At 42.8% G+C, this 27,602-nt stretch overlaps 3 protein-coding genes across 4 annotated transcripts; 2 read left to right on the forward strand and 1 right to left on the reverse strand.

Moving 5' to 3' along the window:
• Nucleotides 1-24: 24 nt before the first annotated feature.
• Nucleotides 25-18,307, forward strand: LOC142950899 (uncharacterized). The gene is made up of 14 exons (XM_076092573.1): nucleotides 25-254; nucleotides 357-481; nucleotides 705-2,732; nucleotides 2,820-3,056; nucleotides 3,307-3,531; nucleotides 3,615-3,669; nucleotides 3,762-3,908; nucleotides 4,327-4,389; nucleotides 4,470-4,646; nucleotides 4,741-4,923; nucleotides 15,565-16,188; nucleotides 16,466-16,602; nucleotides 16,725-16,905; nucleotides 17,236-18,307. Exons 1-14 carry the CDS (start codon nucleotides 83-85, stop codon nucleotides 17,520-17,522), a joined length of 4,641 nt encoding a protein of 1,546 aa, XP_075948688.1. The 5' UTR covers nucleotides 25-82; the 3' UTR covers nucleotides 17,523-18,307.
• Nucleotides 7,259-27,134, reverse strand: f13a1b (coagulation factor XIII, A1 polypeptide b). 2 transcript variants are annotated; one of them, XM_076092576.1, is made up of 15 exons: nucleotides 26,970-27,134; nucleotides 24,201-24,424; nucleotides 23,245-23,433; nucleotides 22,841-23,089; nucleotides 22,639-22,757; nucleotides 22,452-22,559; nucleotides 21,952-22,126; nucleotides 21,408-21,546; nucleotides 20,941-21,044; nucleotides 20,711-20,799; nucleotides 20,453-20,606; nucleotides 19,918-20,193; nucleotides 19,544-19,704; nucleotides 19,245-19,381; nucleotides 7,259-8,393 (listed from the first exon to the last, which is right to left on the reverse strand). In XM_076092576.1, the coding sequence occupies exons 2-15, from the start codon at nucleotides 24,385-24,387 to the stop codon at nucleotides 8,252-8,254; spliced, it is 2,229 nt and encodes a 742-aa protein (XP_075948691.1). In that variant the 5' UTR covers nucleotides 24,388-24,424; nucleotides 26,970-27,134; the 3' UTR covers nucleotides 7,259-8,251. The 2 variants fall into 2 exon arrangements, with proteins under 2 accessions (XP_075948691.1, XP_075948690.1); XM_076092575.1 differs by lacking the exon at nucleotides 7,259-8,393 and adding an exon at nucleotides 17,941-18,784.
• On the forward strand, nucleotides 10,047-12,445 carry LOC142950901 (uncharacterized). Its single transcript, XM_076092577.1, has 3 exons — nucleotides 10,047-10,310; nucleotides 10,413-10,537; nucleotides 10,775-12,445. Exons 1-3 carry the CDS (start codon nucleotides 10,139-10,141, stop codon nucleotides 12,329-12,331), a joined length of 1,854 nt encoding a protein of 617 aa, XP_075948692.1. The 5' UTR covers nucleotides 10,047-10,138; the 3' UTR covers nucleotides 12,332-12,445.
• Nucleotides 27,135-27,602: the final 468 nt, after the last annotated feature.

A 27,602-nucleotide genomic window follows, 5' to 3' on the forward strand; every position in this document is an offset into this window, starting at 1 on the left:
ATTCGCCAGTGCCCGGCGAGGCACCGTTGCATGCTAAGAAGTGCCTTACTTATCAAGTTTGTAAGATCTGTATTTACATAAAATGGGTGAATACCAACATCCGTTGTTCTTTGAAGCGAAACACCTGACAGACAGAGAGAAGGAGAAAGTCAGGAGGCACTTTCAGAAAAAAAGAGATTCAGGTGGAGGTGATTGTGGGATAATTGAAAAAGCGGAAGGCAACGCCTATAAAATCTGTTTCAAGGAAAAAGAAGGTAAGGAATCCCATTTACTGAAATGGAATTATAGTTAGAATATACTTTGCAGTAAGTTTAAATGTAGGATTCTGTTGAGACCTTCAACTTTGTTTTTTACAGACCAGGAAAGGGTTTTGCAGAGGAAGTTTCACACTGTCTCCCTTCCTTGTGGGGAAGTAAGTCTGACAGTGAGCCGAACCATGTCACCACAGACCACCGATCAGCCGTCCTCTAGTCACTCACAGGTGATTTAATATTGCTCTCTAGACTTTAACTGACTCATTCATCATTACAGGAATGTCACAGCCAAATAATCTGGATAGAACAGTTTGGGGGAATTTCTGAGCAGAGTCAATATCTCATAAAAGAAAGTTGACATGATACATTTTTATATATTATAAAATATCATCTATGTTTTTATCACTTACATTACGAATTGATTTGTTTGATATTGCTTTTCTTCGACAGACATTCACAAAAGCAAACACAAAAGGCCTTGAGAAGATTTTCAAGCTAGATATTTTCCTCCTGTATTTCCTGAGAGACAACCAGAAAGCAAATAAAGTCTTACAGAAGCAACTCTCTGCTATTGGCTGCACGGTGGAGTTGGATTTTGTCGAAGAGGAGGCAGTGGTTAGGGGGGATATTGAGAAGGGCCCTGGAGGAGCCTTCGGTACGGCAGAGAAATGGGAGATACAGGTGGATCGGGTCTTCATCGGTCTTACCGAGAGCTACCTCTGCTACACTGTGGTTGAGCAAAAAAAACTCAAAATCCTACTGCAGGACCTCTCCTTTGTGACAGACGATATCAAAGTGTACAGCGAGAGCGGTTATGTTGTGGTTGTGGGAGAGGTTGAGGCTGTGAATGAGAGGATTTCAATCCTGGAAAAGAGTCTGCCAACCCGGAAAGAATTGCCAATTGCGGAGAAGCGGTTCAAACTGGTGGAAGAAGAGTTCTGTCGAGAAATGTGTGCGCATTGCCCAAAAGTAAAAATCCACATAGGACATGCTATGATCACTTTGGACGGCCCTGACATGGAGGTGCAGTCAGGAGCTACGAAACTTGATGAACTAATCAAAAAGGTAAAGGAAAAGAGAGTTAAACTCTGCCCAGCTTTAATGGACTTAATAACGTCCAGTGATGTCATCTCCAAGTATGAGGCTCGCTTCCAGCAGAGCCTCAGAAGTCCCGTTTCCCTAGAGGCGGGGTCCGATCTGGTCCTGTCCAGCTTGTCCTCTGATGCCCTGGACGAGGCTGAGGCAGCGATGCAGAGAGACCTTACTGTGGACGATGTGCCGCTGCAGGGAGCTGCAGCTGTACCTCCAGACCTAGACATCGTGAAGGACATCCTCAACAAAGCCAAGAACAAGGCCAACTCTCCAGAGCTCAGAGTGGACGTCAGCTTCATCCCAGAAGTCGGTGGAACTGCAACCGCCAAAGTACGACTGGTGGGCTACAGTGAAAATGTGAACAAGCTCAAAGAGGTTCTGCATGACTACCAGATGAACCAAGTCGAGACACAAGAGATGCTGAACCTACCGCATCCTGAACTGCTTGACTGTTTTCATAAATTTTTAAGCCTGATTGGCATGAAGCAGACCAAGGTGACCTTAAAGACCTCCCCATTGCCACACCCATGTGTGCTCGTGTCTGGTCCCCGTTGCCTGGTCCAGGAGACCCAGCAGGCCCTAATCTCAGCTCTAGCCAGTCTGATGTCAGACACGTTGGTTCTAGATGGACCAGGGGCTCAACGGTACTTCCAAGCAGAGGGTAGAGTTGGCAAGGAGCTGGTAGAGAGCTCCTGTCAGGTTCTAATCAGGGAACAGCAAAGTGTGTACTCTCCAATTGTGGAAACTAAACCACGAAGCATCAGCAGCCCCAACCTCTTCCCCAGCAGCCCCAACATCTTCCCCAGCAGCACCAGCCACTTCCCCAGCAGCCCCAACATCTTCCCCAGCAGCACCAGCCACTTCCCCAGCAGCACCAGCCACTTCCCCAGCAGCACCAGCCACTTCCCCAGAAGCCCCAACATCTTCCCCAGCAGCACTAGCCACTTCCCTAGCAGCCCCAACCTCTTCCCCAGCAGCACCAGCCACCTCCCCAGCAGCCCCAACATCTTCCCCAGCAGCACCAGCCACTTCCCCAGCAGCCCCAACATCTTCCCCAGCAGCACCAGCCACTTCCCCAGTAGCACCAGCCACTTCCCCAGAAGCCCCAACATCTTCCCCAGCAGCACTAGCCACTTCCCCAGCAGCCCCAACCTCTTCCCCAGCAGCACCAGCCACCTCCCCAGCAGCCCCAACATCTTCCCCAGCAGCATCAGCCACTTCCCCAGCAGCCCCAACATCTTCCCCAGCAGCCCCAACATCTTCCCCAGCAGCACCATGAGCTTAGCACCCCAACCTATCTCCAGATTGAGCAGCAGTACTGTTGGGAGTATTTCAGTAAACCAGACAAGTCTGGAGATCCGGCTTGGCAGTTTGGTGGATGAGCAGGTACGACAATTTCTGTTCTACTTTACATTAAATCATACAGGAGCATTGCAGTTACTCACATTGTTTTTTCCCCCCTTCTTTCCGCAGGTGAATGTGTTAGTGGTGCCCATGCTCAACGGGCAGCTAACTTCTACTAAAATTGGTGAATGCCTGTTGAGTAAAGCCGGGAATGTGATTAAGTCAAAGTTTGACTCGATGGCAGCGAATGGTACTCTCGTCCCTGGTGATGTTCTGCAGGTCGGTGCGCCTCCATCTCTGGGCTGCACCAAGCTCTTCTTCGTTGAGTGCTTGCCGTGGGATGGAGTCAGAGGGCGGAGTGTGCAGGTAAAGTGAAATACATCAGACGTTTTGAAAACACTATGGGTGAGGGCAAAAGATGAGTTCAAATTCAAGGTTCACTTACTGACATAAACCCAACGAGTGGCTTAAAAACTTTACTTTTAGTTGAAAGTTTAACTCTACAAATCTCAAATCTTCTCTATGTTAGCTTACGTCACACATTTTAGAAAGCATTGTACAATGCAGTGGTAACTTTTGAAAACACAAAAGGAAATGTCTGATTTTTGTTTTCCAGGTGCTTAGCGATGGGCTGAAGAGGTGTTTGGACCTTTGTGTACAGCAGGGCTTGTGCTCAGTGGCCTTCCCTGTTATTGGACCTGGAATTGTTTTGAATTACCCGCTGAGAGAAGCCATTCAAGTGCTGACTGACAACATTCGCCAGTTTGGATTAACTGCATCCTCTGGGTCTCTCTCCACCATCCACATCGTCATTAAACCAGACTACCCTGACTCTGAGGAGGTGACTATCAACACTCAACAACTGGTTCGTACCATGTATGATTTATTGATGGAAGTGTTTAATGGTGCCACTTTTATTTACAGTGCTACCATGAGGTCCACAGGCACCTCAGCTTAAATATGAATCAGGGAGGCCAAGGTAAACTGCTTAGAATACTAATTCCACCATTTACATTTATAGTTTAAACATCAGACATATATGGAATATATTGTGTCCGTTCTTCCTCTTAGCGATCTTCAGGTCCCTCACCAGTGACGTCGATGACATCACAATGACAGTGGGATGCGGGGTTAAACTGCAGCTGGTGTTCGGTGACATCACTAATGAGACGACAGATGCTGTGGTGAACACGACCGACTTCATTCATTTTCAGAACGGTGAGTGAGAGCCGAGGACACGGCTGGGCAGTATATCAGCATTGTATTCAAGAAATGTGTACTCACCGGTCACAGAAGACCGCTGTCACAGCCTCCATGTCCAGTTCTGTGGTCCTCATGGAGCTGGTAGCCAGCAGAGCCAGGCAGCTTAGACGTAAAGCTAATGTGACAGATAATGCCAAAGAGATACACAACAGCTTGAATAAGTCACGGAAAGCAACCTGACGCTGCTAGCAACCAGTTTTTCAATATAGAGTTTAGCCAAGAAGTGCTTTGGCAATGTTAGACTTTTGTCACTTAAAGTTAGCTAACTCCATAATATTGTGATATCTATACTGGCAACTTGAGTAAATTAAGTTTACATTGTGGTTAAGTTTACATTCCACCACGGATTATAAATATGGTCTTTATTCTACAGATGGTGTGTGCAAAGACATCTTAACCGTAGCTGGACCAGCGGTGGAGGCTGAACTCGGAGCAGGTGAGAAAAGAGGACCAGCTAGACATTTACAAGCAACACTTACAGCTTCTTACTCATCTCGTCTGTTGTGTCTTGTGTAGCGAAATGGATCCGAGGAGACGTTTTTGTTTCCCAGTCTGGATCGTTCCCCTGTTCAGCCATTTTTCATGTCTGTGGTGAAAAGGACGTAGTCCTCATTCAACAGCTGGTGTGTCGCATCGTTGATTATTGTGAAACGTTTGAGTTCAAGTCTGTCGCCATTCCTGCCATCTGTGCTGGTGAGTATTTTGAAAGACGTTATAGAGGTTTAGTTAAAAAAAACACACTAAATGTAAATGTCTGTCCGTTTTAAAAGTTAAATTATTTTTGCAGGAGTTGGTGGGTTGGACCCTGGTGTCGTGGCAGGTGCCATCCTCCGAGGGGTCATGGCGGCCACTTCGTCCACTCCTCTTCAATGTCTCACTAACATCCGCATCGTCCTGATTCAAATTAAAGTCTTCTTGGCCTTTAAAGAGGAAACAATGCAAATGTTTCCCACTCCTGTAATCAGCAGAGGTGATTCACAAACAGCGTTCTTCTTTTGTGGTTGCTTAGAAATCGGTCTTTTTTTAATCACGATTGTATAATTTTGTTGGAATTTCCACTGATTGCTATCGTTTGACCCACCCTGCAGTGTCAGTACCTCAGGTGCCTCGTGTACAACAGCAGCCTCCTTTGTCTAAGAGCGCAGATACAAGCATCAACTTCACCAGCTCTGCAAGTCAGCAGTCCGTCTTCTGGTTCCTGGGTCTCTCCAGAAAGGATGTTGATGATGCCATGACAAAGCTGATGGATCTGTATCACGCTCAGTGCTCCGCTAAAACCTTTGAGAAGGAGGAGCTGGCAGGCCTCACCCAGGACAACATGAAGGATCTGAAGCAGCTGGTGGACACTGAAGGTCTGTACATGCAGAAGGACCAGTCCGGCCGGGGCACCTTGACAGTGAGCGGGTTAAAAGATGGGGTCAACATGGCGATGCAGATGGTTAACGCCTCCCTGCACGGCCGCCTCAGAAGAGAGGTGAGAGTCAGGGAGGAGGAGGATCTGTTCGCCCGTGTGACTTGGTGCATCTTGGGTCATGGCGGTAACTGGGAGAGACTCCCCAAGACAGCCAATCACAACCTGGAAAACAATGATGTGGCAGGAGGGATAGTGGACGCACAGGGCGTCCAGTGGTCCGTGGATCTACGGAGGACGGAGGCCACAAGTCGATTAACTGGACAGACGGCGATGCTGAAACGACTTGAGCATCTCTCAGGTGAGATATTCCTTTTGATTTCTTTGCAACTGAGAAAATGTTGTAGTGTTATACATTTATTTAAAGGAACAAAGCACATTTACTCTGATCATTTTTCAAATTTTTTTGTCAGACTTCTCTGTCCCTCTGTACTGGGACAACATGGCTGCCAGTGAAGCTTTCAAGAAGGTTCCACTGCAGCCGTCCTCGGCAGAGTACCGAACAGTGAAGGAGGCCTTCAAACGAACGGTCCAGAAGACTGTGATGAAGGTGGGCAGCTTTTACTTTAACATTTTATTTCCATATAGTCTAATGAACACAATGCATTTGAAAAGTTATTTACTTCCTTCCAAGGTCAATTTTGCAGCTCATTATTTTCTTGTTTTTGACAGATCGAGCGCTTGCAGGTTGTCCATCTGCGACGCGTCTATGAAGCGCAGAAGCAGCACATCTCTGATAAGAACAAACACCAGGGTGGAGCGGGTGAAAAGCTTCTGTACCACGGGACGACTCAGGACAATTGTGACTCCATCATGAAAACTGGGTTCAACAGGAGCTTTTCTGGGCAGAACGGTAAATATCTGCTAGTCGTCTTTGCTTCAGCAGAGTAGGATCAGAATGTGGCTGCAAACATGTCCTCCACTTCTTTCTATTCATCCAGAGCAAATCACTGCTGAGGCATCACTTCCTACTGTATGACGCAGAGAACCTGTTTATAGGAGTTTAAAGGAGAACATGTTTGTTAACCTATGGACTAATTATTAGTTGGTGACAGAGAGTAGGGTTGTAGCAAACATTTTGGTGTACAGTTGGAATTTTCTGCCAAACCAAACCTTTATCTATAGACGTGGCACTTTCTTTTTTTTAGGTATGAGGACTTGTTAATTGTCTATTTCCTCTTATTTTCAGCGACCGCACTCGGTCACGGAACCTACTTTGCCGTGGATGCCAGCTACTCAGCCCAGCCCACCTACTCCAGGCCAGCTGCTGACGGTTCCCAGTTAATGTTTGTGGCGCGAGTCCTGACCGGCGTCTACACTCTGGGTCACAGCAGCATGAGATTTCCTCCCGCTCGCAGTGACCAGCAGTCCAGCGACCGCTACGACAGTGTGGTGGACAACACAGCTAACCCCAGCATGTATGTAGTGTTCCATGATAACCAAGCGTACCCAGACTACCTCATCACCTTCAAGTGACTATGAGGGAAAAGTGATGAATCTTACACTGTGCAAGTTAGATAAGTGTCCGCAGAATAAAGTAAAAGATAAGCTTTGATAATTAGATATTTTTGTGTATGTTTAATTTAAGTTATGGTTCCACAGAGTATGTTTGAGGGTTAGTATCTCTCCAGGAATGAGGATGTTTTACTTTTGCACTTTTGTTTGCTATGTTACTAAATGTACTATTGCTGGCTTTGGAGACAGTTTTGAATTTGTTTTTGTGAATCATTGCTTTTGTGATAAGATTGATATAGTTCAGAGTTATTGATGGCTGCTCTTTAATGGTATAATTTTAGCCTTTGCTGCTCATGAAGTTAAGATGGAATGATGCCAACCAATTATGAGCACTGACTCACATAGACACACATCTGGGGAATATATTGTCACAAAATGATGCAGTTATTAATCTTTTATTTGGTTGATATTTGCATATGTTCTTGTACAAAGAAAAATGGGAAGAAACAGAATTTATAGCTTGATATTAAAAAGGTGGAAAGAGCAGAAACTTGAATAGTTACATAGTGGGAGTACATCTTGAATATTAAGTTGAAGCTGCATTAATCAATATTTTATTTATTAAATGAAACAAAGCATCACATGGGTTGCTCATATCTCATATCCACAAAAAAATGTGTGTCAGCTTGTTTTTGTGTAATTCTGCCCCAATGGACAACAATGGATTAATGGAGCTAAATCACACGCTGTGTCTGAAATCTCTCACTATTCACTCCATAGTGCATTTACTTATTGCCTTTTTAGTTGAGTGTCTGAATTCTGAGTGTGAAATTTCTGCACCAATTAATCAATGGAAGATGGATCATTTATTATTGTCAGAAATCTCTGTTTACCACTTCACTAAAGAGTAAAATATGGAAGGTCTTTATTGCCCTTATCAGGAGTATTGAATGATTAAATGAGGGAGTGATGTCAAACACAGCTGTACTCACAGTGTACTGGTGTATTTTTGAGTTAAAATTAATAAACTAAAAAGAAAGGAAGTAGTAATCATCAATGTACTTTTTTCCACCACAAATAAAGAGAATATCAATTAAGCTTTTGGATCGATTCTTTGCAGTATTTGGCCTCATCTAGCAACTCGAACTTCTCTTGTGATTATACACAAAAGGAAATATGCCAATAGAGCCCCCTAAATGCTACACACTGTTCCTATTAACTGCCAAAAGTATTCAATATGCTTGCACTTTAAAAACAAAATCTGTATTTTGTAGATCAAAGATCTTTTTTCTTATGACTAAAACTTATTCCCATTCTTATCATAAATGCTGAAGCGACACCTGTTAAGCTGTTGTAAACCTACCATTACGTAACTATGTTATAGGTTTATATCTTTTAAGTGAGTCGAATGTTGTCTGGCGTCAGTGATCCTTCAGGGCTCGATGGTGACGGACGCCGTGCCGTAGACCTGCCTGAGAGCAGGACAGTCCAGAGAAGCGATCAGCCTGCTGCTGCCGGCCCTCTGCGGGATGAAAAACTCGCTCCAGGTCAGTGAGGAGCCTCCTGTGATCAGGCTGAAACCAGCAGAGTTAAGAGTTAGAGGCCACATGGACTGCACAGATTTTTGGTGTCATATCATAGATAGTCAAGACATCAAAAATACTGCGTCAAGAAGCAGTAAGACTTAATTATAAGGGTACAAAAACATGGCTGATTTCTTTGGTCTTGTGAACACAACATTGACTTATCATCAATTAATGAAAGGTTAGTTGCTTCATACATTAATTTATATGCTGCCAAATTATCTGGAATTTGTTTCATAGAAAAGACGATTTCAGACACAAGAAAACTGAATATTTCTTAATAGTGAACAGCAATTCATGACATCCTGTATTCATTGATGCATTAAATCATAAGTGATTTATAAGTTATCTATACATTGAGCATGACTATTGTACCCTTATTGTAAAGTGTTACCCAAGAATCAAACATTAATCATGATGCTGACAAAATACTATTTTAGAAGTTTTTGTAGTTTGAATATCAGAACAGTAATGGTTTGCGGCACAATGGAGTTTCAATTCAGGCAGTGGATTTCTTTTAAAATGCACATTTGTAAGAATCTCTGCAGCTTATGTAAAATGTTGTGCTACAGAACCCATGCATAAATTGCATGGGTTCAGATGCATGTTCCTGCCTCTGGACCTTTAAACACCCTGTCATTCTTTAGGATTCGTCTGTTCTGGTCCCAATAAGACAGCAGGGTCCGCCACATGCTAGCACCTACTCTTAATTAATACAAAAAACAATGAAAACCAATGAATATGGTCTTGGTTTTGAGAAGAAAAAAGAAGAAAAAAACATTGTTGAACCTGGAAAAAGCACGTGTGTCAACTTGAAGAAGTATGAATTACTTTTTTCTGAGCTTTCAACCACATCTCATGGTCTTCATCAGCAAATGGAGCTGATTCAGTCGTCAGTACCTCACCTAAATATGTAACATCTTGGTCAGATGCAGTGGGATTGTTGTAACCCTCTCCCGGTTCAATTATGGTCTTTGGTGTCAGCTCCATTTACTGATGATGAGATCCAGTTGAAAGCTCAGAGAAAAACTATCAGGACCTGTGAACTGAGAATTTTTTTGCCACACATGTTCTAACTTGTTTGTTTGGAAGAAATTCTGATGAACATAACTGTGAACATGTAAACATAATAAAACACTAAAATACTGGTTAATTAACCACACAAGACCACAACATTCATACAAAATGTGAAAAACATGATGAACAACAATTTTTCTTGCTTTAGTGTTTATTGTCGTCTCTACAAATTTCACTGGGCTGTTAAAGTCACTATATGAGTTTGTAAAGGTTCATTGCATTGGCAGGCTGAAACGTGCTGCTTCGTTGTCAGTGCACCAGTATAGTTTTTAGTCTAAGTAGGACATCTAATGGTTTGAACTGGTAATGCCGCAGGATGTTTGTGTTACTTTCGGCTCAGATTTTTTTCCGTATTATGGCTCATTTACTGTTTTGCTTCAGTCTTCTATTATTAACTCCTGTGGATTCATTTTTTATCATCGTGTGAAACCAAAATGTGTGAAATGGTGCCATCATCACAATTACTGGAATTGTTACCATTTGTGTAATTGGGTGTGGCAAATGCAAATACTGAAACATGACAACTGAAGACAAAACAAGACTAAAGTAAAAGTGAAACCAAGTAAACCCACTTCAGATTCGCCAGTGCACAACGAGGCATGGTTGCATACGAAGAAGTACCTTACTTATCAAGTTTTTAAGATCTGAATTTACCTAAAATGGATGAATACCAGCATCCATTGTTCTTTGAAGCAAAATATCTGACAGACAGAGAGAAGGAGAAAGTCAGGAGGCACTTTCAGAAAAAAAGAGATTCAGGTGGAGGTGATTGTGGGATGATTGAAAAAGCGGAAGGCAACACCTATAAAATCTGTTTCAAGGAAAAAGAAGGTAAGGAATCCCATTTACTGAAATGGAATTATAGTTAGAATATACTTTGCAGTAATTTTAAATGTAGGATTTTGTTGAGACCTTCAACTTTGTTTTTTACAGACCAGGAAAGGGTTTTGCAGAGGAAGTTTCACAACATCACCCTTCCTTGTGGGGAAGTAAGTCTGACAGTGAGCCGAACCATGTCACCACAGACCACCGATCAGCCATCCTCTAGTCACTCACAGGTGATTTAATATTGCTCTCTAGACTTTAACTGACTCATTCATCATTGCAGGAATGTCACAGCCAAATAATCTGGATAGAACAGTTTGGGGGAATTTCTGAGCAGAGTCAACATCTCATAAAAGAAAGTTGACTATTTTTATGATGCATTTTTATATATTATAAAATATCATCTATGTTTTTATCACTTACATTACTACAAATTAATTGATTTGTTTGATATTGCTTTTCTTCGACAGACATTCACAAAAGCAAACACAAAAGGCCTTGAGAAGATTTTCAAGCTAGATATTTTCCTCCTGTATTTCCTGAGAGACAACCAGAAAGCAAATAAAGTCTTACAGAACCAACTCTCTTCTATTGGCTGCACGGTGGAGTTGGATTTTGTCGAAGAGGAGGCAGTGGTTAGGGGGGATATTGAGAAGGACCCTGGAGGAGCCTTCGGTGCGGCAGAGAAATGGAAGATACAGGTGGATCGGGTCTTCATCGATCTTACCGAGAGCTACCTCTGCTACACTGTGGTTGAGCAAAAAGAAATCAAAATCCTACTGCAGGACCTCTCCTTTGTGACAGACGATATCAAAGTGTACAGCGAGAGCGGTTATGTTGTGGTTGTGGGAGAGGTTGAGGCTGTGAATGAGAGGATTTCAATCCTGGAAAAGAGTCTGCCAACCCGGAAAGAATTGCCAATTGCGGAGAAGCGGTTCAAACTGGTGGAAGAAGAGTTCTGTCGAGAAATGTGTGCGCATTGCCCAAAAGTAAAAATCCACATAGGACATGCTATGATCACTTTGGACGGCCCTGACATGGAGGTGCAGTCAGGAGCTACGAAACTTGATGAACTAATCAAAAAGGTAAAGGAAAAGAGAGTTAAACTATGCCCAGCTTTAATGGACTTAATAACGTCCAGTGATGTCATCTCCAAGTATGAGGCTCGCTTCCAGCAGAGCCTCAGAAGTCCCGTTTCCCTAGAGGCGGGGTCCGATCTGGTCCTGTCCAGCTTGTCCTCTGATGCCCTGGACGAGGCTGAGGCAGCGATGCAGAGAGACCTTACTGTGGACGATGTGCCGCTGCAGGGAGCTGCAGCTGTACCTCCAGACCTAAACATCGTGAAGGACATCCTCAACAAAGCCAAGAACAAGGCCAACTCTCCAGAGCTCAGAGTGGACGTCAGCTTCATCCCAGAAGTCGGTGGAACCGCAACCGCCAAAGTACGACTGGTGGGCTACCGTGAAAATGTGAACAAGCTCAAAGAGGTTCTGCACGACTACCAGATGACCCAAGTCGAGGCACAAGAGATGCTGAACCTACCGCATCCTGAACTGCTTGACTGTTTTCATAAAGTTTTAAGCCTGATTGACATAAAGCAGACCAAGGTGACCTTAAAGACCTCCCCATTGCCACACCCATGTGTGCTCGTGTCTGGTCCCCGTTGTCTGGTCCAGGAGACCAAGCAGAACCTAATCTCAGCTCTAGCCAGTCTGATGTCAGACACGTTGGTTCTAGATGGACCAGGGGCTCAACGGTACTTCCAAGCAGAGGGTAGAGTGGGCAAGGAGCTGGTAGAGAGCTCCTGTCAGGTTCTAATCAGGGAACAGCAAAGTGTGTACTCTCCGATTGTGGAAACTAAACCACGAAGCATCAGCAGCCCCAGCACCAGCAGCTTTGCCAGCAGCACCATGAGTTTAGCACCCCAACCTATCTCCAGATTGCGCAGCAGTACTGTTGGGAGTATTGCAGCAAACCAGACAAGTCTGGAGATCAGGCTTGGCAGTTTGTTGGATGAGCAGGTATGACAATTTCTGTTCTACTTTACACTAAATCATACAGGAGCAATGCAGTCACTCACATTGGTTTTTTCCCCCTTCTTTCCGCAGGTGAACGTGTTAGTGGTGCCCATGCTCAACGGGCAGCTACCTTCTACTAAAATTGGTGAATGCCTGTTGAGTAAAGCCGGGAATGCGATCAAGTCAAAGCTTGTCTGGATGGCAGCGAATGGTAGTCTCGTCCCTGGTGATGTTCTGCAGGTCGGTGCGCCTCCATCTCTGGGCTGCACCAAGCTCTTCTTCGTTGAGTGCTTGCCGTGGGATGGAGTCAGAGGGCGGAGTGTGCAGGTAAAGTGAAATACATCAGACGTTTTGTAAACACTATGGGTGAGGGCAAAAGATGAGTTCAAATTTAAGGTTCACTTACTGACATAAACCCAACGAGTGGCTTAGAAACTTTACTTTTAGTTGAACTTTAACTCTACAAATCTCAAATCTTCTGTATATTAGCTTACGTCACACATTTTCGAAAGCATTGTACAATGTAGTGGTAACTTTTTAAAACGTCGTTGGAAATGTCTGATTTTTGTTTTCCAGGTGCTTAGCGATGGGCTGAAGAGGTGTTTGGACCTTTGTGTACAGCAGGGCTTGTGCTCAGTGGCCTTCCCTGTTATTGGACCTGGAATTGCTTTGAAATACCCGCTGAGAGAAGCCATTCAAGTGCTGACTGACAACATTCGCCAGTTTGGATTAACTGCATCCTCTGGGTCTCTCTCCACCATCCACATCGTCATTGAACGAGACTACCCTGACTCTGAGGAGGTGACTATCAACACTCAACAACTGATTCATACTATGCATGCATGTATGATTTATTGATTGAAGTGCTTAATGCTGCCGCTTTTATTTACAGTGCTACCATGAGGTCTACAGGCACCTCAGCTTAAATATGAATCAGGGAGGCCAAGGTAAACTGCTTAGAATACTAATTCCACCATTTACATTTATCAGTTTAAACATCAGACATATATGGAATATATTGTGTCCGTTCTTCCTCTTAGCGATCTTCAGGTCCCTCACCAGTGACCTCGATGACATCACAATGACAGTGGGAGGCGGGGTTAAACTGCAGCTGGTGTTCGGTGACATCACAAATGAGACGACAGATGCTGTGGTGAACACGACCAACTTCATTGATTTTCAGAACGGTGAGTGAGAGCCGAGAACAGGGCTGGGCAGTATATCAGCATTGTATTGATATTGTGATATCAGACCAGATATCGTCTCAGATGTTGGATATGGTAAAATAACATAAGTGTTTTCTTTTGCGGGTTTTAAAAGCTGCATTACAGTAAATTTATGTTATTTTCTGTACTTAATAGACCGTAGCTGTTCTTTACCCACTTAGTCATTGTATCCACATTACTGATGATTATCAAAGATCTCATTGTGTAAATTGTAAAAACAGTACTTTGCAGCCATGCAGTTATAAAACAAAAATCACTTTTTTATGAAGTCAGAAGGCACACAAAACATTTTCAAATGCGTTATAGAACAGAAAACGATATGTTAGGCTCACAAAATCTATACTATCATCAATATTATGTGCTATTAAACGTGTTGTAAGTTGTAGCAAGTACATAAGAAGCACTTTCATAAGACAACCATCAACAGGATGCAAGACTGCAACTGCAAGGTCAAACTGCACTAACCGCACACAAGGCTTATCCTCAGCAGTGGAGGAAGTATTCAGATCCTGTACTTAACCAAAAGTACTAAACCACACTGTGAAAATACTCCATACGCACAAAACCTTCTTTGTACACTGTTTGATAGTTTAATCTACAGCAATGCATTCCAATTTAAAAGATCATCACGCATTTAGCTGAATAATACAATATTTGCCTCTGAGATGTAGTGAAGTAGAAATATAGAGCAGCATAAAATGGAAATGCTCAAGTTAAGTACAAGTACGTTGAATATGTACTGAAGTAGTTACAGTGCTTGTGTAAATGTACTAAAGTTACATTCCACCACTGATTATCTTTAACAATGATCGAGAAAAAATATATCAACACACATGCATTGTCAAAAAAAAAGGTCCTAATTGACAGTTAATAGTCAAATTAAAATGTGTACTCACCGGTCACAGAAGACCGCTGTCACAGCCTCCTTGTCCAGTTCTGTAGTCCTCGTGGAGCTGGTAGCCAGCAGAGCCAGGTAGCTTAGAGGTTTCTCCTCAGGTGTGACTGTTGACGTAAAGCACCAACATCTTGTTCACATGTAGCTAATGTGACAGATAATGCCAAAGAGATACACAACAGCTTGAATAAGTCACGGAAAGCAACCTGACGCTGCTAGCAACCAGTTTTTCAATATAGAGTTTAGCCAAGAAGTGCTTTGGCAATGTTAGACTTTTGTCACTTAAAGTTAGCTTACTCCATAATATTGTGATATCTATACCGGCAACTTGAGTAAATTAAGTTTACATTGTGGTTAAGTTTACATTCCACCACTGATTATAAATATGGTCTTTATTCTACAGATGGTGTGTGCAAAGACATCTTAACCGTAGCTGGACCAGCGGTGGAGGCTGAACTCAGAGCAGGTGAGAAAAGAGGACCAGCTAGACATTTACAAGCAACACTTACAGCTTCTTACTCATCTCGTCTGTTGTGTCTTGTGTAGCGAAATGGATCCGAGGAAACGTTTTTGTTTCCCAGTCTGGATCGTTCCCCTGTTCAGCCATTTTTCATGTCTGTGGTGAAAAGGACGTAGTCCTCATTCAACAGCTGGTGTGTCGCATCGTTGATTATTGTGAAACGTTTGAGTTCAAGTCTGTCGCCATTCCTGCCATCTGTGCTGGTGAGTATTTTGTAAGACGTTATAGATGTTTAGTTTAAAAAAAACACACTAAATGTAAATGTCATGTCCGTTTTTAAAAATGTAATTATTTTTGCAGGAGTTGGTGGGTTGGACCCTGGTGTCGTGGCAGGTGCCATCCTCCGAGGGGTGATGGCGGCCACTTCGTCCACTCCTCTTCAATGTCTCACTAACATCCGCATTGTCCTGATTAAAATTAAAGTCTTCTTGGCCTTTAAAGAGGAAGCAATGCAAAAGTTTCCCACTGCTGTAATCAAAAGAGGTGATTCACAAACAGCGTTCTTCTTTTGTGGTTGCTTAGAAATCGGTCTTTTTTTAATCACGATTATATAATTTTGTTGGAATTTCCACTGATTGCTATCGTTTGACCCACCCTGCAGTGTCAGTACCTCAGGTGCCTCGTGTACAACAACAGCCTCCTTTGTCTAAGAGCGCAGATCTAAGCATCCACTTCACCAGCTCTGCAAGTCAGCAGTCCGTCTTCTGGTTCCTGGGTCTCTCCAGAAAGGGTGTTGATGATGCCATGACAAAGCTGATGGATCTCTATCACGCTCAGTGCTCCACTAAAACCTTTGAGAAGGAAGAGCTGGCAGGCCTCACCCAGGACAACATGAAGGATCTGAAGCAGCTGGTGGACACCGAGGGTCTGTACATGCAGAAGGACCACTCCGGCCGGGGCACCTTGACAGTGAGCGGGTTAAAAGATGGGGTCAACATGGCGATGCAGATGGTTAACGCCTCCCTGCACGGCAGCCTCAGAAGAGAGGTGAGAGTCAGGGAGGAGGAGGATCTGTTCGCCCGTGTGACTTGGTGCATCTTGGGTCATGGCGGTAACTGGGAGAGACTCCCCAAGATAGCCAATCACAACCTGGAAAACAATGATGTGGCCGGAGGGATAGTGGACGCACAGGGCGTCCAGTGGTCCGTGGATCTACGGAGGACGGAGGCCACATGTCGATTAACTGGACAGACGGCGATGCTGAAACAACTTGAGCATCTCTCAGGTGAGATGTCACACGGTCTTCATCAGCAGGAGTTTGCCCAGTTGTCATTAAGATTTAGACTTTCAAATTAATTTCTTGTCTGTGTACTTTAAAGGCTTTTTGTCCACGTCGATTTCAAAATTGAGTTTCAAAGCAAAAAAGTAAAACATGTTTGCATTATACTTGAATTGAGTTTCCTTCTGATTTCATTTAAACTGAGAAAATGTTGTAGTGTTACACATTTATTTAAAGAAACAAAGCACATTTACTCTGATAATCTTTCAAATTCTTTTTTCAGACTTCTCCTTCCCTCTGAACTGGGACAACATGGCTGCCAGTGAAGCTTTCAAGAAGGTTCCACTGCAGCCGTCCTCGGCAGAGTACCGAACAGTCAAGGAGGCCTTCAAACGAACGGTCCAGAAGACTGTGATGAAGGTGGGCAGCTTTTACTTTAACATTTTATTTCCATATAGTCTAATGAACACAATGCATTTGAAAAGTTATTTACTTCCTTCCAAGGTCAATTTTGCAGCTCATTATTTTCTTGTTTTTGACAGATCGAGCGCTTGCAGGTTGTCCATCTGCGACGCGTCTATGAAGCGCAGAAGCAGCACATCTCTGATAAGAACAAACACCAGGGTGGAGCGGGTGAAAAGCTTCTGTACCACGGGACGACTCAGGACAATTGTGACTCCATCATGAAAACTGGGTTCAACAGGAGCTTTTCTGGGCAGAACGGTAAATATCTGCTAGTCGTCTTTGCTTCAGCAGAGTAGGATCAGAATGTGGCTGCAAACATGTCCTCCACTTCTTTCTATTCATCCAGAGCAAATCACTGCTGAGGCATCACTTCCTACTGTATGACGCAGAGAACCTGTTTATAGGAGTTTAAAGGAGAACATGTTTGTTGACCTATGGACTAATTATTAGTTGGTGACAGAGAGTAGGGTTGTAGCAAACATTTTGGTGTACAGTTGGAATTTTCTGCCAAACCAAACCTTTATCTATGGCACTTTCTTTTTTTTAGGTATGAGGACTTGTTAATTGTCTATTTCCTCTTATTTTCAGCGACCGTACACGGTCACGGAACCTACTTTGCCGTGGACGCCAGCTACTCAGCCCAGCCCACCTACTCCAGGCCAGCTGCTGACGGTTCCCAGTTAATGTTTGTGGCGCGAGTCCTGACCGGCGTCTACACTCTGGGTCACAGCAGCATGAGGTTTCCTCCCGCTCGCAGTGACCAGCAGTCCAGCGACCGCTACGACAGTGTGGTGGACAACACAGCCAACCCCAGCATGTATGTAGTGTTCCATGATAACCAAGCGTACCCAGACTACCTCATCACCTTCAAGTGACTATGAGGGAAAAGTGATGAATCTTACACTGTGCAAGTTAGATAAGTGTCCGCAGAATAAAGTAAAAGATAAGCTTTGATAATTAGATATTTTTGTGTATGTTTAATTTAAGTTATGGTTCCACAGAGTATGTTTGAGGGTTAGTATCTCTCCAGGAATGAGGATGTTTTACTTTTGCACTTTTGTTTGCTATGTTACTAAATGTACTATTGCTGGCTTTGGAGACAGTTTTGAATTTGTTTTTGTGAATCATTGCTTTTGTGATCAGATTGATATAGTTCAGAGTTATTGATGGCTGCTCTTTAATGGTATAATTTTAGCCTTTGCTGCTCATGAAGTTAAGATGGAATGATGCCAACCAATTATGAGCACTGACTCACATAGACACACATCTGGGGAATATATTGTCACAAAATGATGCAGTTATTAATCTTTTATTTGGTTGATATTTGCATATGTTCTTGTACAAAGAAAAATGGGAAGAAACAGAATTTATAGCTTGATATTAAAAAGGTGGAAAGAGCAGAAACTTTAATCAATGGAAGATGGATCATTTATTATTGTCAGAAATCTCTGTTTACCACTTCACTATAGAGTAAAATATGGAAGGTCTTTATTGCCCTTATCAGGAGTATTGAATGATTAAATGAGGGAGTGATGTCAAACACAGCTGTGCTCACAGTGTACTGGTGTATTTTTGAGTTAAAATTAATAAACTAAAAAGAAAGAAAGTAGTAATCATCAATGTACTTTTTTCCACCACAAATAAAGAGAATATCAATTAAGCTTTTGGATCGATTCTTTGCAGTATTTGGCCTCATCTAGCAACTCGAACTTCTCTTGTGATTATACACAAAAGGAAATATGCCAATAGAGCCCCCTAAATGCTACACACTGTTCCTTTAACTGCCAAAATATTCAATATGCTTGCACTTTAAAAAAACAAAATCTGTATTTTGTAGATCAAAGATCTTTTTTCTTATGACTAAAACTTATTCCCATTCTTATCATAAATGCTGAAGCGACACCTGTTAAGCTGTTGTAAACCTACCGTTACGTAACTATGTTATAGGTTTATATCTTTTTAGTGAGTTGAATGTTGTCTGGCGTCAGTGATCCTTCAGGGCTCGATGGTGACGGACGCCGTGCCGTAGACCTGCCTGAGAGCAGGACAGTCCAGAGAAGCGATCAGCCTGCTGCTGCCGGCCCTCTGCGGGATGAAAAACTCGCTCCAGGTCAGAGAGGAGCCTCCTGTGATCAGGCTGAAACCAGCAGAGTTAAGAGTTAGAGGCCACATGGACTGCGCAGATTTTTGGTGTCATATCATAGATAGTCAAGACATCAAAAATACTGCGTCAAGAAGCAGTAAGACTTTATTATAAGGGTACAAAAACCTGGCTGATTTCTTTGGTCTTGTGAACAGAACATTGACTTATCATCAATTAATGAAAGGTTAGTTGCTTCATACATTAATTTATATGCTGCCAAATTATGTAATAATGCACATTTGTAAGAATCTCTGCAGCATATCATGTAAAATGTTGTGCTACAGAACCCACGCATAGAAATTAACAGATGAATGAAGGATGTGACGTTAAAAAAACAAATGGAGCTTTTATGTGAAAATGTGAGTGATTTTCCCTTCAGCTGCAGGTTTGTGTGGCTAACACATTAAATGAGTAAAAGACTAAGATTACACCTGATTTTCTGGGCTGAACTCACCTGTAATACTTGGACATGGGCAGCATGATCCCGGGTCCCTCCATACGAATGTAGACGCCCTCCAGGCTGAAGGTGAAGGGGTTCGTAAACTCCACAGTCGCCGTCATCTCTTCATTCACTTTACCGCCGTCGGACACCTTAAGAAAAAACAAAAACATTACAAATCCACTTGCAAAAACGGTTTTAAAGCGGAAAGAAAGTAGAAACTTGTATAAATAAACTTTTTGCATGATAAATAATGCAGGATGCCAACGAATTAAGATTTGTTTTTACGTGTAGACAGAATAAAAGCAACAGACCGTGACGGTGAGTTTGGGATTGTGCAGGGTGACGACTTTCATGGCGGTGACGATCTGGCCGGTCTCCTTGACCTTCCCAGTGGCGATGAAGTGGAGGTTGGCCTGTTCCACGAGACTCTGCATGTATTTCTTTGACTCGACCGTCACCGACTCCTTCACATCTGGAGAACACAAAAATACAACTCTGCTCTCTCTGCATAGACCTTTAATGTTTGTATTTATTATAATCCGAGAGACGACTGAACCCTTGAGTGCTTTCATGTGTTCAATTATAATACTTTTACTGCTCACATATTCTTGATCATTTATTTGATCTCGTCAGTGGTTGCCGAGTCTATTTTTGCTGGTGAGAAATAAATAAACGCCTTTCTCACTTTTGTTGGGTTCAATCGTCACCGTGGGATTCCTGAACAGGAACTCGGAGCTGGTGACTCCGGTGTAATACACCACGCTGCCGCTGATGTAGGCGTCCACGGTGCGGGTCTGGTCGCTGCTGTTTATGAACTCCAGGCTCAGCTCGAAGTTGTCGCCCACGCTGACCTCCAGGGTGGGCAGGACCAGGTCCACGTCAGCCACAGGAAGCTCGGACTTCTCTCGTTGACAGCCGTACTCCTCCGCTTTCTCCAGGATGGTCCGCTCCTCTGTGCTGCCTAGATTGGAGGATTGAAACACATTAGTTTGTTTGCACATTTCTTTAATTTAAAGGATAATATCAATGTATTTATCAACAGGTTTGGATGTAATAGAATGATAATGATACTAAAAGCAGTAATAGTAGAACAAAATAATGTGACTAATAATTTGAGATTATGTTTGTATATAAAACTTGTTGTCTTTATCTAAAGCAGAAGCTGAGGCTGCAGCAGAGAAAAACATTCTCAAAACACTGATTTGTCTCTCGATTCTGACCTTCGGGAAACTTGTATTGTTCGGTGATGTCTCGACGGGTCATGTCTCCTGGAGTCTTGGTCAAAATCCTGCGGCCTATATGAGTCCGGTTCACCTTGACGGGCTCCATGGCCCCGTCTTTACTCCGGCTGTAAAACACCACATCGCTGTTGACCTGTCGGGAGACACACAGAAACACCGGCTCTCAGCAACTACAGACAAAATAAGAAACTTTTTTACAGAAAAATCCCACTGAAACAATGTAATTTAAAGACTCACCTCAGCAAACACAAAGGCAGCATCAAATGGGAAGCATATCTGCCCATGTTTTATGGCCTGGACTGATGCAGGGCCACATCTGTACATGCCTTTATGGATAATGGAGAATAAGATTAATAATCTGTGATTTCTGGGAATAATTGGATTAGCAATGAATATAACTCTTAATAACCTATAACCTGTTATTATAAAGCCATCAATTATTTTATACTATTATTATTATTACTTACCATCGCTGGTCTCCTGTGGTGTTGCATCCACAATCTGCCAGCCTCCAAAGCCAGTTGGGAGGTCTGGTCTGGACATGTAGCACTCATTCCAGCAGTGATAGTTCCTAATTAAAACATTATTTCAAATATCATTATAGATATTAGTATTAACAAGTCCTGTTTTGTTATTATCTAAACATATGTGTTACTAATGGAGCTCGAGTGCTCAGCATGTAAAGGGTTCATCCTCTGAGGAGCATGAACACGCTGAAAAAATCCCATAACAAACTGGTGATTGTTTTTTATATTCCCTTTAAGCACATGGAAATGTTGGCCTGATGCTGACGTTAAAGAAAATGTCAGGGAGTCACCAAAACCAGTAGGATTCATCCTCTGGGGACCATGAATATTCATAACAAATGTTATGGCAGTCTAAGTCTCACCACAATATCTCTGCATTATGGCGAGCTGCATAGAAGATGTTTTACCAGACAGAGTCTTTGGTGCGGTTGCGGTCAATCCTGCCGTTGTCATCCAGGATGATGTCGGTCCTCAGGTTTCCATCGTTGTCGTGAGCGGAGAAGAAGTTGGTGACGACCCGCGATGGGATTCCCAGACAGCGCAGGACTAGAGGCAAAACATTTAACAAGTGTGATGACCCCTCCCATCCACTAGGGGTCTGTGTCCTGTTTGCTGCCTACTCTGGCTTTCAAAGACAGAAATCAAGGAGCGAATAAACTAAAATAGAAGTCATGATTAGAGTACATCTGGGGCAGCTGTGGCTCAGTGCAAATCATTTGCAAAGCACTTTGAATTGCATTTGTTTTGTTTGAAAGGTGCTATATAAATACAACTTGATTGATTGTTAAAGCCGGACAATGAGCCCCAAGTTAAAGGCCACTGCTCCTAAAATACTAAAGATGGGTTAAATGCAGAGTAATAAAGTTGTGGGTAGAAAGCCAAGAAAATGTGTCTCTATGCTTCCTTTCCTATCTCCTGTTGTAAGCTACTTGTATCCAGTAAAGATCTCACAGGTGTTGAAGACGGCGGCGTAGACCCAGCACTGAGCGTAGCAGACGGGCATCTTGCTGCTGGCGTAGGTGAGCAGGATGTCTGTGCTGCCGGTCCAGGAAGTGGGCGCCACTCCGTAGGTGTAGTCGCCGCTCCAGTTCCCCACCAGCACGCCCTCGTCATCACGAGAGTTCAGCTGAGTGAGACAGCGAGCAGATTTTAGACATTTATTATTTATTATTATTTTGAAATGCTGGGATTGTCTGAAAAGGCTATTTTGCTGAAGTCTAGCAGATAAAGAATGACTATTTAATGAGAGAAAACATTGAGATAACAGCTTGTCATATTTCAAGCTGGTGTCAACATTTAAGCGCAGGATATTATTCACTATATCAGCAATATTGTATGTTTTACTGCACAGTAGTGTTCTGTGTGTATTGATGCATCATTTAACTGCATATCTTATGTATCTGTAAACCAGTTCCCTGTGTTTTAGTGGATGTCCATGAATAGTTTCTCACCATAGCAGAAGCCTTTCTGGTCACCCTGATGGGGTCTCCTCTGTTGGGGATGGGCATGTCAGCCCGGTCCATGATGTACAGACAGGCATCCAGGACTCCAAAGTTAAACTAGGAAGAAATAATTAAGTCAAAAACAATTAGGAGATTCAGTCCTGAAGTCTTCTTGAAGTGTTTTTTTTTCTTCTACCTGTCCATAGTTCCAGTTTCTCTCAGCGACGTCATCGTTGGCGCCGTGGTAGATGATCCCCATCTCAGTCATCACACACTCCTGCCTCTCAGTCTCATCATCCAGAAACACAGCATCATCTGAGGGAAAAAAAGAGAAGATTTTCATGGACTGGAAAGTGAGACAAAAGCCACTAAAATGTGGTCAAGAAGCCTAAACCGACCCGACGCCCAGGGATTGAAGAGGATGTAGAGGTCTCGGCTGTTGTCCCGTCTGGTCCTGCGGATGCCGAAGGGCGTCATCACAGCGATGTACATGTGGTACTTCCCCACAATGCAGTTTGCCGCGGGGGTGACGCCCATGGTGACCGTGTTGTCGGCGGTGGCTGTGATGCGGCCTTCCCAGGAGCTTTGACGCTCCTTGGTGGTGAAGACAGGCATATAGGTGCCCTTGCTGTACTGAGGGCTGGAGCCTGAAAGAACAGGGACATTTATGCAAATGACAAGACGTCAACATGCGAGAATGTCAACCGGACAGACCACAAGATCCAGAATTAAAAGAGTTTATAAATGCTGGGTGTAAAATATCACTTTTAAAACCATTATAATTACAGTATGCTCAGCTCACCGATGACAAACTCCACAGCGAACTTGTCTGAAGCGGGTATGTAGGGACGGTTGAACTCGATCTTGACCTGGAACTCTTGTCCTCGACGGACGATGAGCTTGTCAGAGTTGAACAACATGGTGTGGTGCTGTATCTTGTTGCTCTCATCCGGCCTCCTCATCATGTCCACGCCCATAACGTCCACATACTCTGATTGGACACAGAGAGGAAGAGAAAGACGGAGACAGAGCGTCTCAAAAACATGTAGATGGAAATCATTGTTTTCTAGTCAAGCGGTAGATTGAGACTTTTTGTTAAATCCTATCTTCCTCTGCTCTCGAAACGTGTCAGCAGTTGTGAGTTTCATCAGTATACCACAGTGATGTGTATGTGAGTCATCCCTATAAACACTCATTCGTGACTGTTTGCAGTGATAGAGACATTCCAGTCACTGCATTCATAAACTCCTGTCACATCTGGATATCTCTCACTGAGCAGCTTTCTCACAATAACGCCGGGTGGAGAGTAGTGACAAGCTGCAGGAAGTGAGCAGAATTTATCCTATTTGGACATCATTCGTGTGTCAATCATGTGCAAAAACTACAGGAAACTGTGTCAATGTCGGGAAAAATACTTTATCTTTTTAAACCAAGTGGTGACATCTGTCTTCTGCCCTTAAAAGGAGAAGACTTAGTATGCGAGACACCCCATGCAAAAAAACAAAAACATAATTTATGGTGAATTTTGGGCTATTTTGCGTCTTCTTTCAACGAGTGGAAATAAAATAATAATACTAATTCTTCATACTTAAACATAAAATTTCACAACACTTGTAATACAAAAAAATGCTGTCTTAATGTAAGTAATCAACTGGGAAAGTTCCATTGTGATATCTATTAGTTAATGGTTTCAAACTATAACTTGCATATTCACTTTAAATGACTCCACTCGTGACGTTTGACAGGGCTCTTCCTCACCAGTCATGGGTGGAAATCCTCTCGGGCCCGGGAGACCAAAGGGCTCAAACTCCGGTATGTCCGTTGACTCAGAGTTCGAGCTGGAGAGGGGAACTGCGGTGCGGCCGCGGTTCGTCATCTTGGGAGGAGGTCCGCTGGGAGCAGGTGGGGCGGGAGTGGAGATCGGGGCGCCACCTTGATCAGACATGATGGCGATAGTTCAGGGTGGAGGATCCGTCGCAGGACTGGAAGAGGAGAGCGGATGGAAAACACATTTTTTTACTCTTATGCAACTAGTTAGTGTCTTCAGAGTTTTCTGAGGCCATCATGCTCCGTTTGTCTCGCATGGTCGGCGAACTGTTTTAAAACCCGTCTGCTTTGCATCTGTGGAAGAACTGGAAACACGCCTGACCTTTTATTCAAGAAGGACATATTTAAATATTGGAAAGGCCATTAAAGCAAAGTGCATGAAAATATTAAAGCTTGTGAATAATGAAATAACAGTGTGGAAAACTTTTGCATCACATGTGGTTTCCATGTGTGCGTTTGTGGGTTGGGTGGAGGGGAGTTTACAGTCACTCCTCTTCCTGTGAGATGCTGGTAAAGAAAGACACTTTTAGTGTTTGGTGATTTATTTTCACTTCGCAAATATTGTATTTGTATATTTTTGTGGTCACAGAGAGAAAAACATTAATCATGTCTTTTAAAATAACGCAAAACAGCCCTGGAGGGAAACCACAGCAGTCCTCTGTGGGATATTATTATGGACCTGATGGTAGTAGAGGTAATCTAATTAAAAGTATTACTAACAATGATCAACGTTGTATTATTGGTAGCAGTGAGAGAACTTGTACCAACATGAAATCTATACAGTATGTATCAAAATACAGACATTACTCCTACTCCTATTATACCAAATGGTCTCTTTAAGATAATGAATTGAATATCTTTGGGTTTTGGACTGTTGATTGGACAAAAAAAAAAGGATATTTAAGAATTTACCTTGAAAATTGTCAATATTATTTGACATACAAGACCAAACAATTCATCACTTAGTTGAGAAACACACTTCACAATATGAATGATTTGCATGTAAACAATAGTGCGTACATGTGCGTAAATTTAGCACTTATGATTATTATATGTGTGTGCCTAAAGGCATCATTACAACCCCTCCCCATTTATTATTATTTTCTTTATGTCTTCCTATTTCTTATTTAGTATTTGTTTTGTTTTTTAAATTTAATGTTAAACATTTATTTTTATAATGTTTTGCTCGATAATGAAAATAATTGTTAATATAATATTGATCAAAAACACAGAAGCGTTGCTGTTGACTTACATCTACAGTAGAAGTGATAATAGTAGGTAAAAAGAAGACCGTTAAAGTTCCCCAAACAAGTTATTTCTAAAACCAAAGAAATCATATTAAGTTGAAAACAATCAACAAACTGACCACTATAGTGGGTTAAAACTTGGGCGTGTACGCATCAAACCGATGTAAACAAAGAACCTTCAGTTTACTCAGAATGACTCATTAAATCCACAAAACAAGAAACAGAACTAAAATGACATCAACCCTTCAGCCCTCACGGGGTCCACATACGGCACCCAGCAGCACGAAGTTACTGCCATGACGATTATGTAAGCATGATGTAACCATTAAATACACAACAGCTGTTTTCATAAGGTGCCAGCAGAAAGTACGTCAGGTTCGTGTTACAGACACCTGCCTGAGAACGAGGCTCACTGTTGCATAATGTGTCCGTGAGCTGGTCGAGGAGAGAAGTTTTGGGACGACGTTTGGCTGCATGAGTCATCATTAAACACAGAGAAAGCTCTGTTTTCACCTCAAGCACCGGTGGCACAGAGGGACACGCTTACCTTCTGCAGACAAGTGGTCCAAAGAGGTAAAACCAAAATAACTTAATCATCTTACGACCACTCACATTTATCTTTCACTGGACAAAACAACCTACATTTTCTTTTAAGTAGTTTAAACTCGCTCCACCGCCGGCCAGCTGTGGAAAAAGTCAAATGTTAGTATGCAAGTCCTCGATAACCGACAAGATTCACCTTAAATAAAGTCAAGCGGATTTAGTGTGAGCATTGGTGGAAGAAATACTCCGGTAATTAAATTAAATAACATCACTTTACCAGTTCTGAGACACGTTTCATATACATGCACACACATGTTTTTAACACCGTGGCAAATGCTGACACGAGAGGAACATCCACACACATGTTAACCAGCAGGACTGAGCCTTCTTGTGCTCACCATTAAACTCTCTGCCGTACTTTCCCCGGCAAAAGAGTTAATGAACCAGGTTTTATATGCATCATAAACTTTTTGGACACAAACCTTTTTGTTCTATTGTTAGTGTTACCACTACAGTAACTATAATATTCAGGTAAAAGCCTCTTGATTCTTAAGTCCACTGTCACTACTGCTAGTATTCAGGTAGTAACATCTGGATTGTTAGGAGCTAAAGCAGCCAGTCCATTCAATTTAAATGACAGAAAGGTGCATCAATATTAAAATAATCCTAATAATGCACAATAGGCTTTGTTTGAGTTAAGATTGCACAACAACAAATGTTTTAAATGATTTTCACATGTGGCATGATTTATTTGCATCTTCACATCTGGAAGGTATAAACAACACAAAATGACCGAGCCGCTGAGGAATTTTTTGGTGCGATTAAATTGTTGTCACCCCAGCGAAGTTCTTAAAAACAAATGCAAACTTTGTGTCTGTAAAGAAAGGTGTTAGGTACAGAGTGGACTCACCTCAGATGAAGTTGGAGAGAGAAGCTGCTGTTGGCTGGAGTCGGTCTGCTGCTCCTGCTGCTGCTGCTCCGTCTTGGGAAACTTCTGCTTCTGCTTTTATACCCTACAGGAGAAAGGAAGAGCCATCCATGAGAGACTGTGTGTGTGTGTGTGTGTGTGTGTGTGTGTGTGCAAAACCTCTGCAGGGAAATGGTGCTGTTGAGGGTGTAACAGTCAGTCCAACTTTGGAGCAGGATGTGGAATCTACCATCTCTGTACAAACCACAGCTGGATGAAGCTCAGACACTCTGATGTTTGAGCTCTGCAGCCTTCTGATTGGTCACCGTTTGTTATGCATGTAGTTTTAATGTGACAAAGACAACTATCGTCATCACTATCGGACACACATCTTTATTTTGTTTCAGTTTGTTGCATTTTCACTAGCCATGCCAGCGGTACTGCATTGATTGCCAAGACATTTTGTACATTCGTGGGCCTCAGAGGAAGAATTGCAATAACTTAACACAGACTTCATTACTACTTTACAAGAGTCTTCCATGACTTTTACTCAAGGTTGAGAAGCTGAAGAAAGAAAATGAAAGGCTACTTGTTATTGGAGTTTCACTAATAAGTGCCTGTTTACTGAACTCATGC

The sequence above is a fragment of the Anarhichas minor genome, unplaced genomic scaffold (genome assembly GCF_050575085.1).
Source record: "Anarhichas minor isolate MPS153535 unplaced genomic scaffold, ASM5057508v1 ptg000016l, whole genome shotgun sequence".
NCBI lineage: Eukaryota > Metazoa > Chordata > Actinopteri > Perciformes > Anarhichadidae > Anarhichas > Anarhichas minor.

Bases quoted from the DNA above. Each gene is read 5' to 3' on its own strand.
- LOC142950899 (XM_076092573.1), top strand. From the start codon at position 83: ATGGGTGAATACCAACATCCGTTGTTCTTTGAAGCGAAACACCTGACA. The intron at 4,924-15,564 runs GTGATTCACAAA...CCCACCCTGCAG, and splicing joins CACTCCTGTAATCAGCAGAG to TGTCAGTACCTCAGGTGCCT. The intron at 16,906-17,235 runs GTAAATATCTGC...TCTTATTTTCAG, and splicing joins GAGCTTTTCTGGGCAGAACG to CGACCGTACACGGTCACGGA.
- f13a1b (XM_076092576.1), bottom strand. From the start codon at position 24,387: ATGTCTGATCAAGGTGGCGCCCCGATCTCCACTCCCGCCCCACCTGCT. The intron at 23,090-23,244 runs GTGAGCTGAGCA...CTGTTCTTTCAG, and splicing joins CGCTGTGGAGTTTGTCATCG to GCTCCAGCCCTCAGTACAGC. The intron at 20,607-20,710 runs GTGAGTCTTTAA...GTCTCCCGACAG, and splicing joins CTGCCTTTGTGTTTGCTGAG to GTCAACAGCGATGTGGTGTT.
- LOC142950901 (XM_076092577.1), top strand. From the start codon at position 10,139: ATGGATGAATACCAGCATCCATTGTTCTTTGAAGCAAAATATCTGACA. The intron at 10,311-10,412 runs GTAAGGAATCCC...TGTTTTTTACAG, and splicing joins CTGTTTCAAGGAAAAAGAAG to ACCAGGAAAGGGTTTTGCAG. The intron at 10,538-10,774 runs GTGATTTAATAT...TTTCTTCGACAG, and splicing joins CATCCTCTAGTCACTCACAG to ACATTCACAAAAGCAAACAC.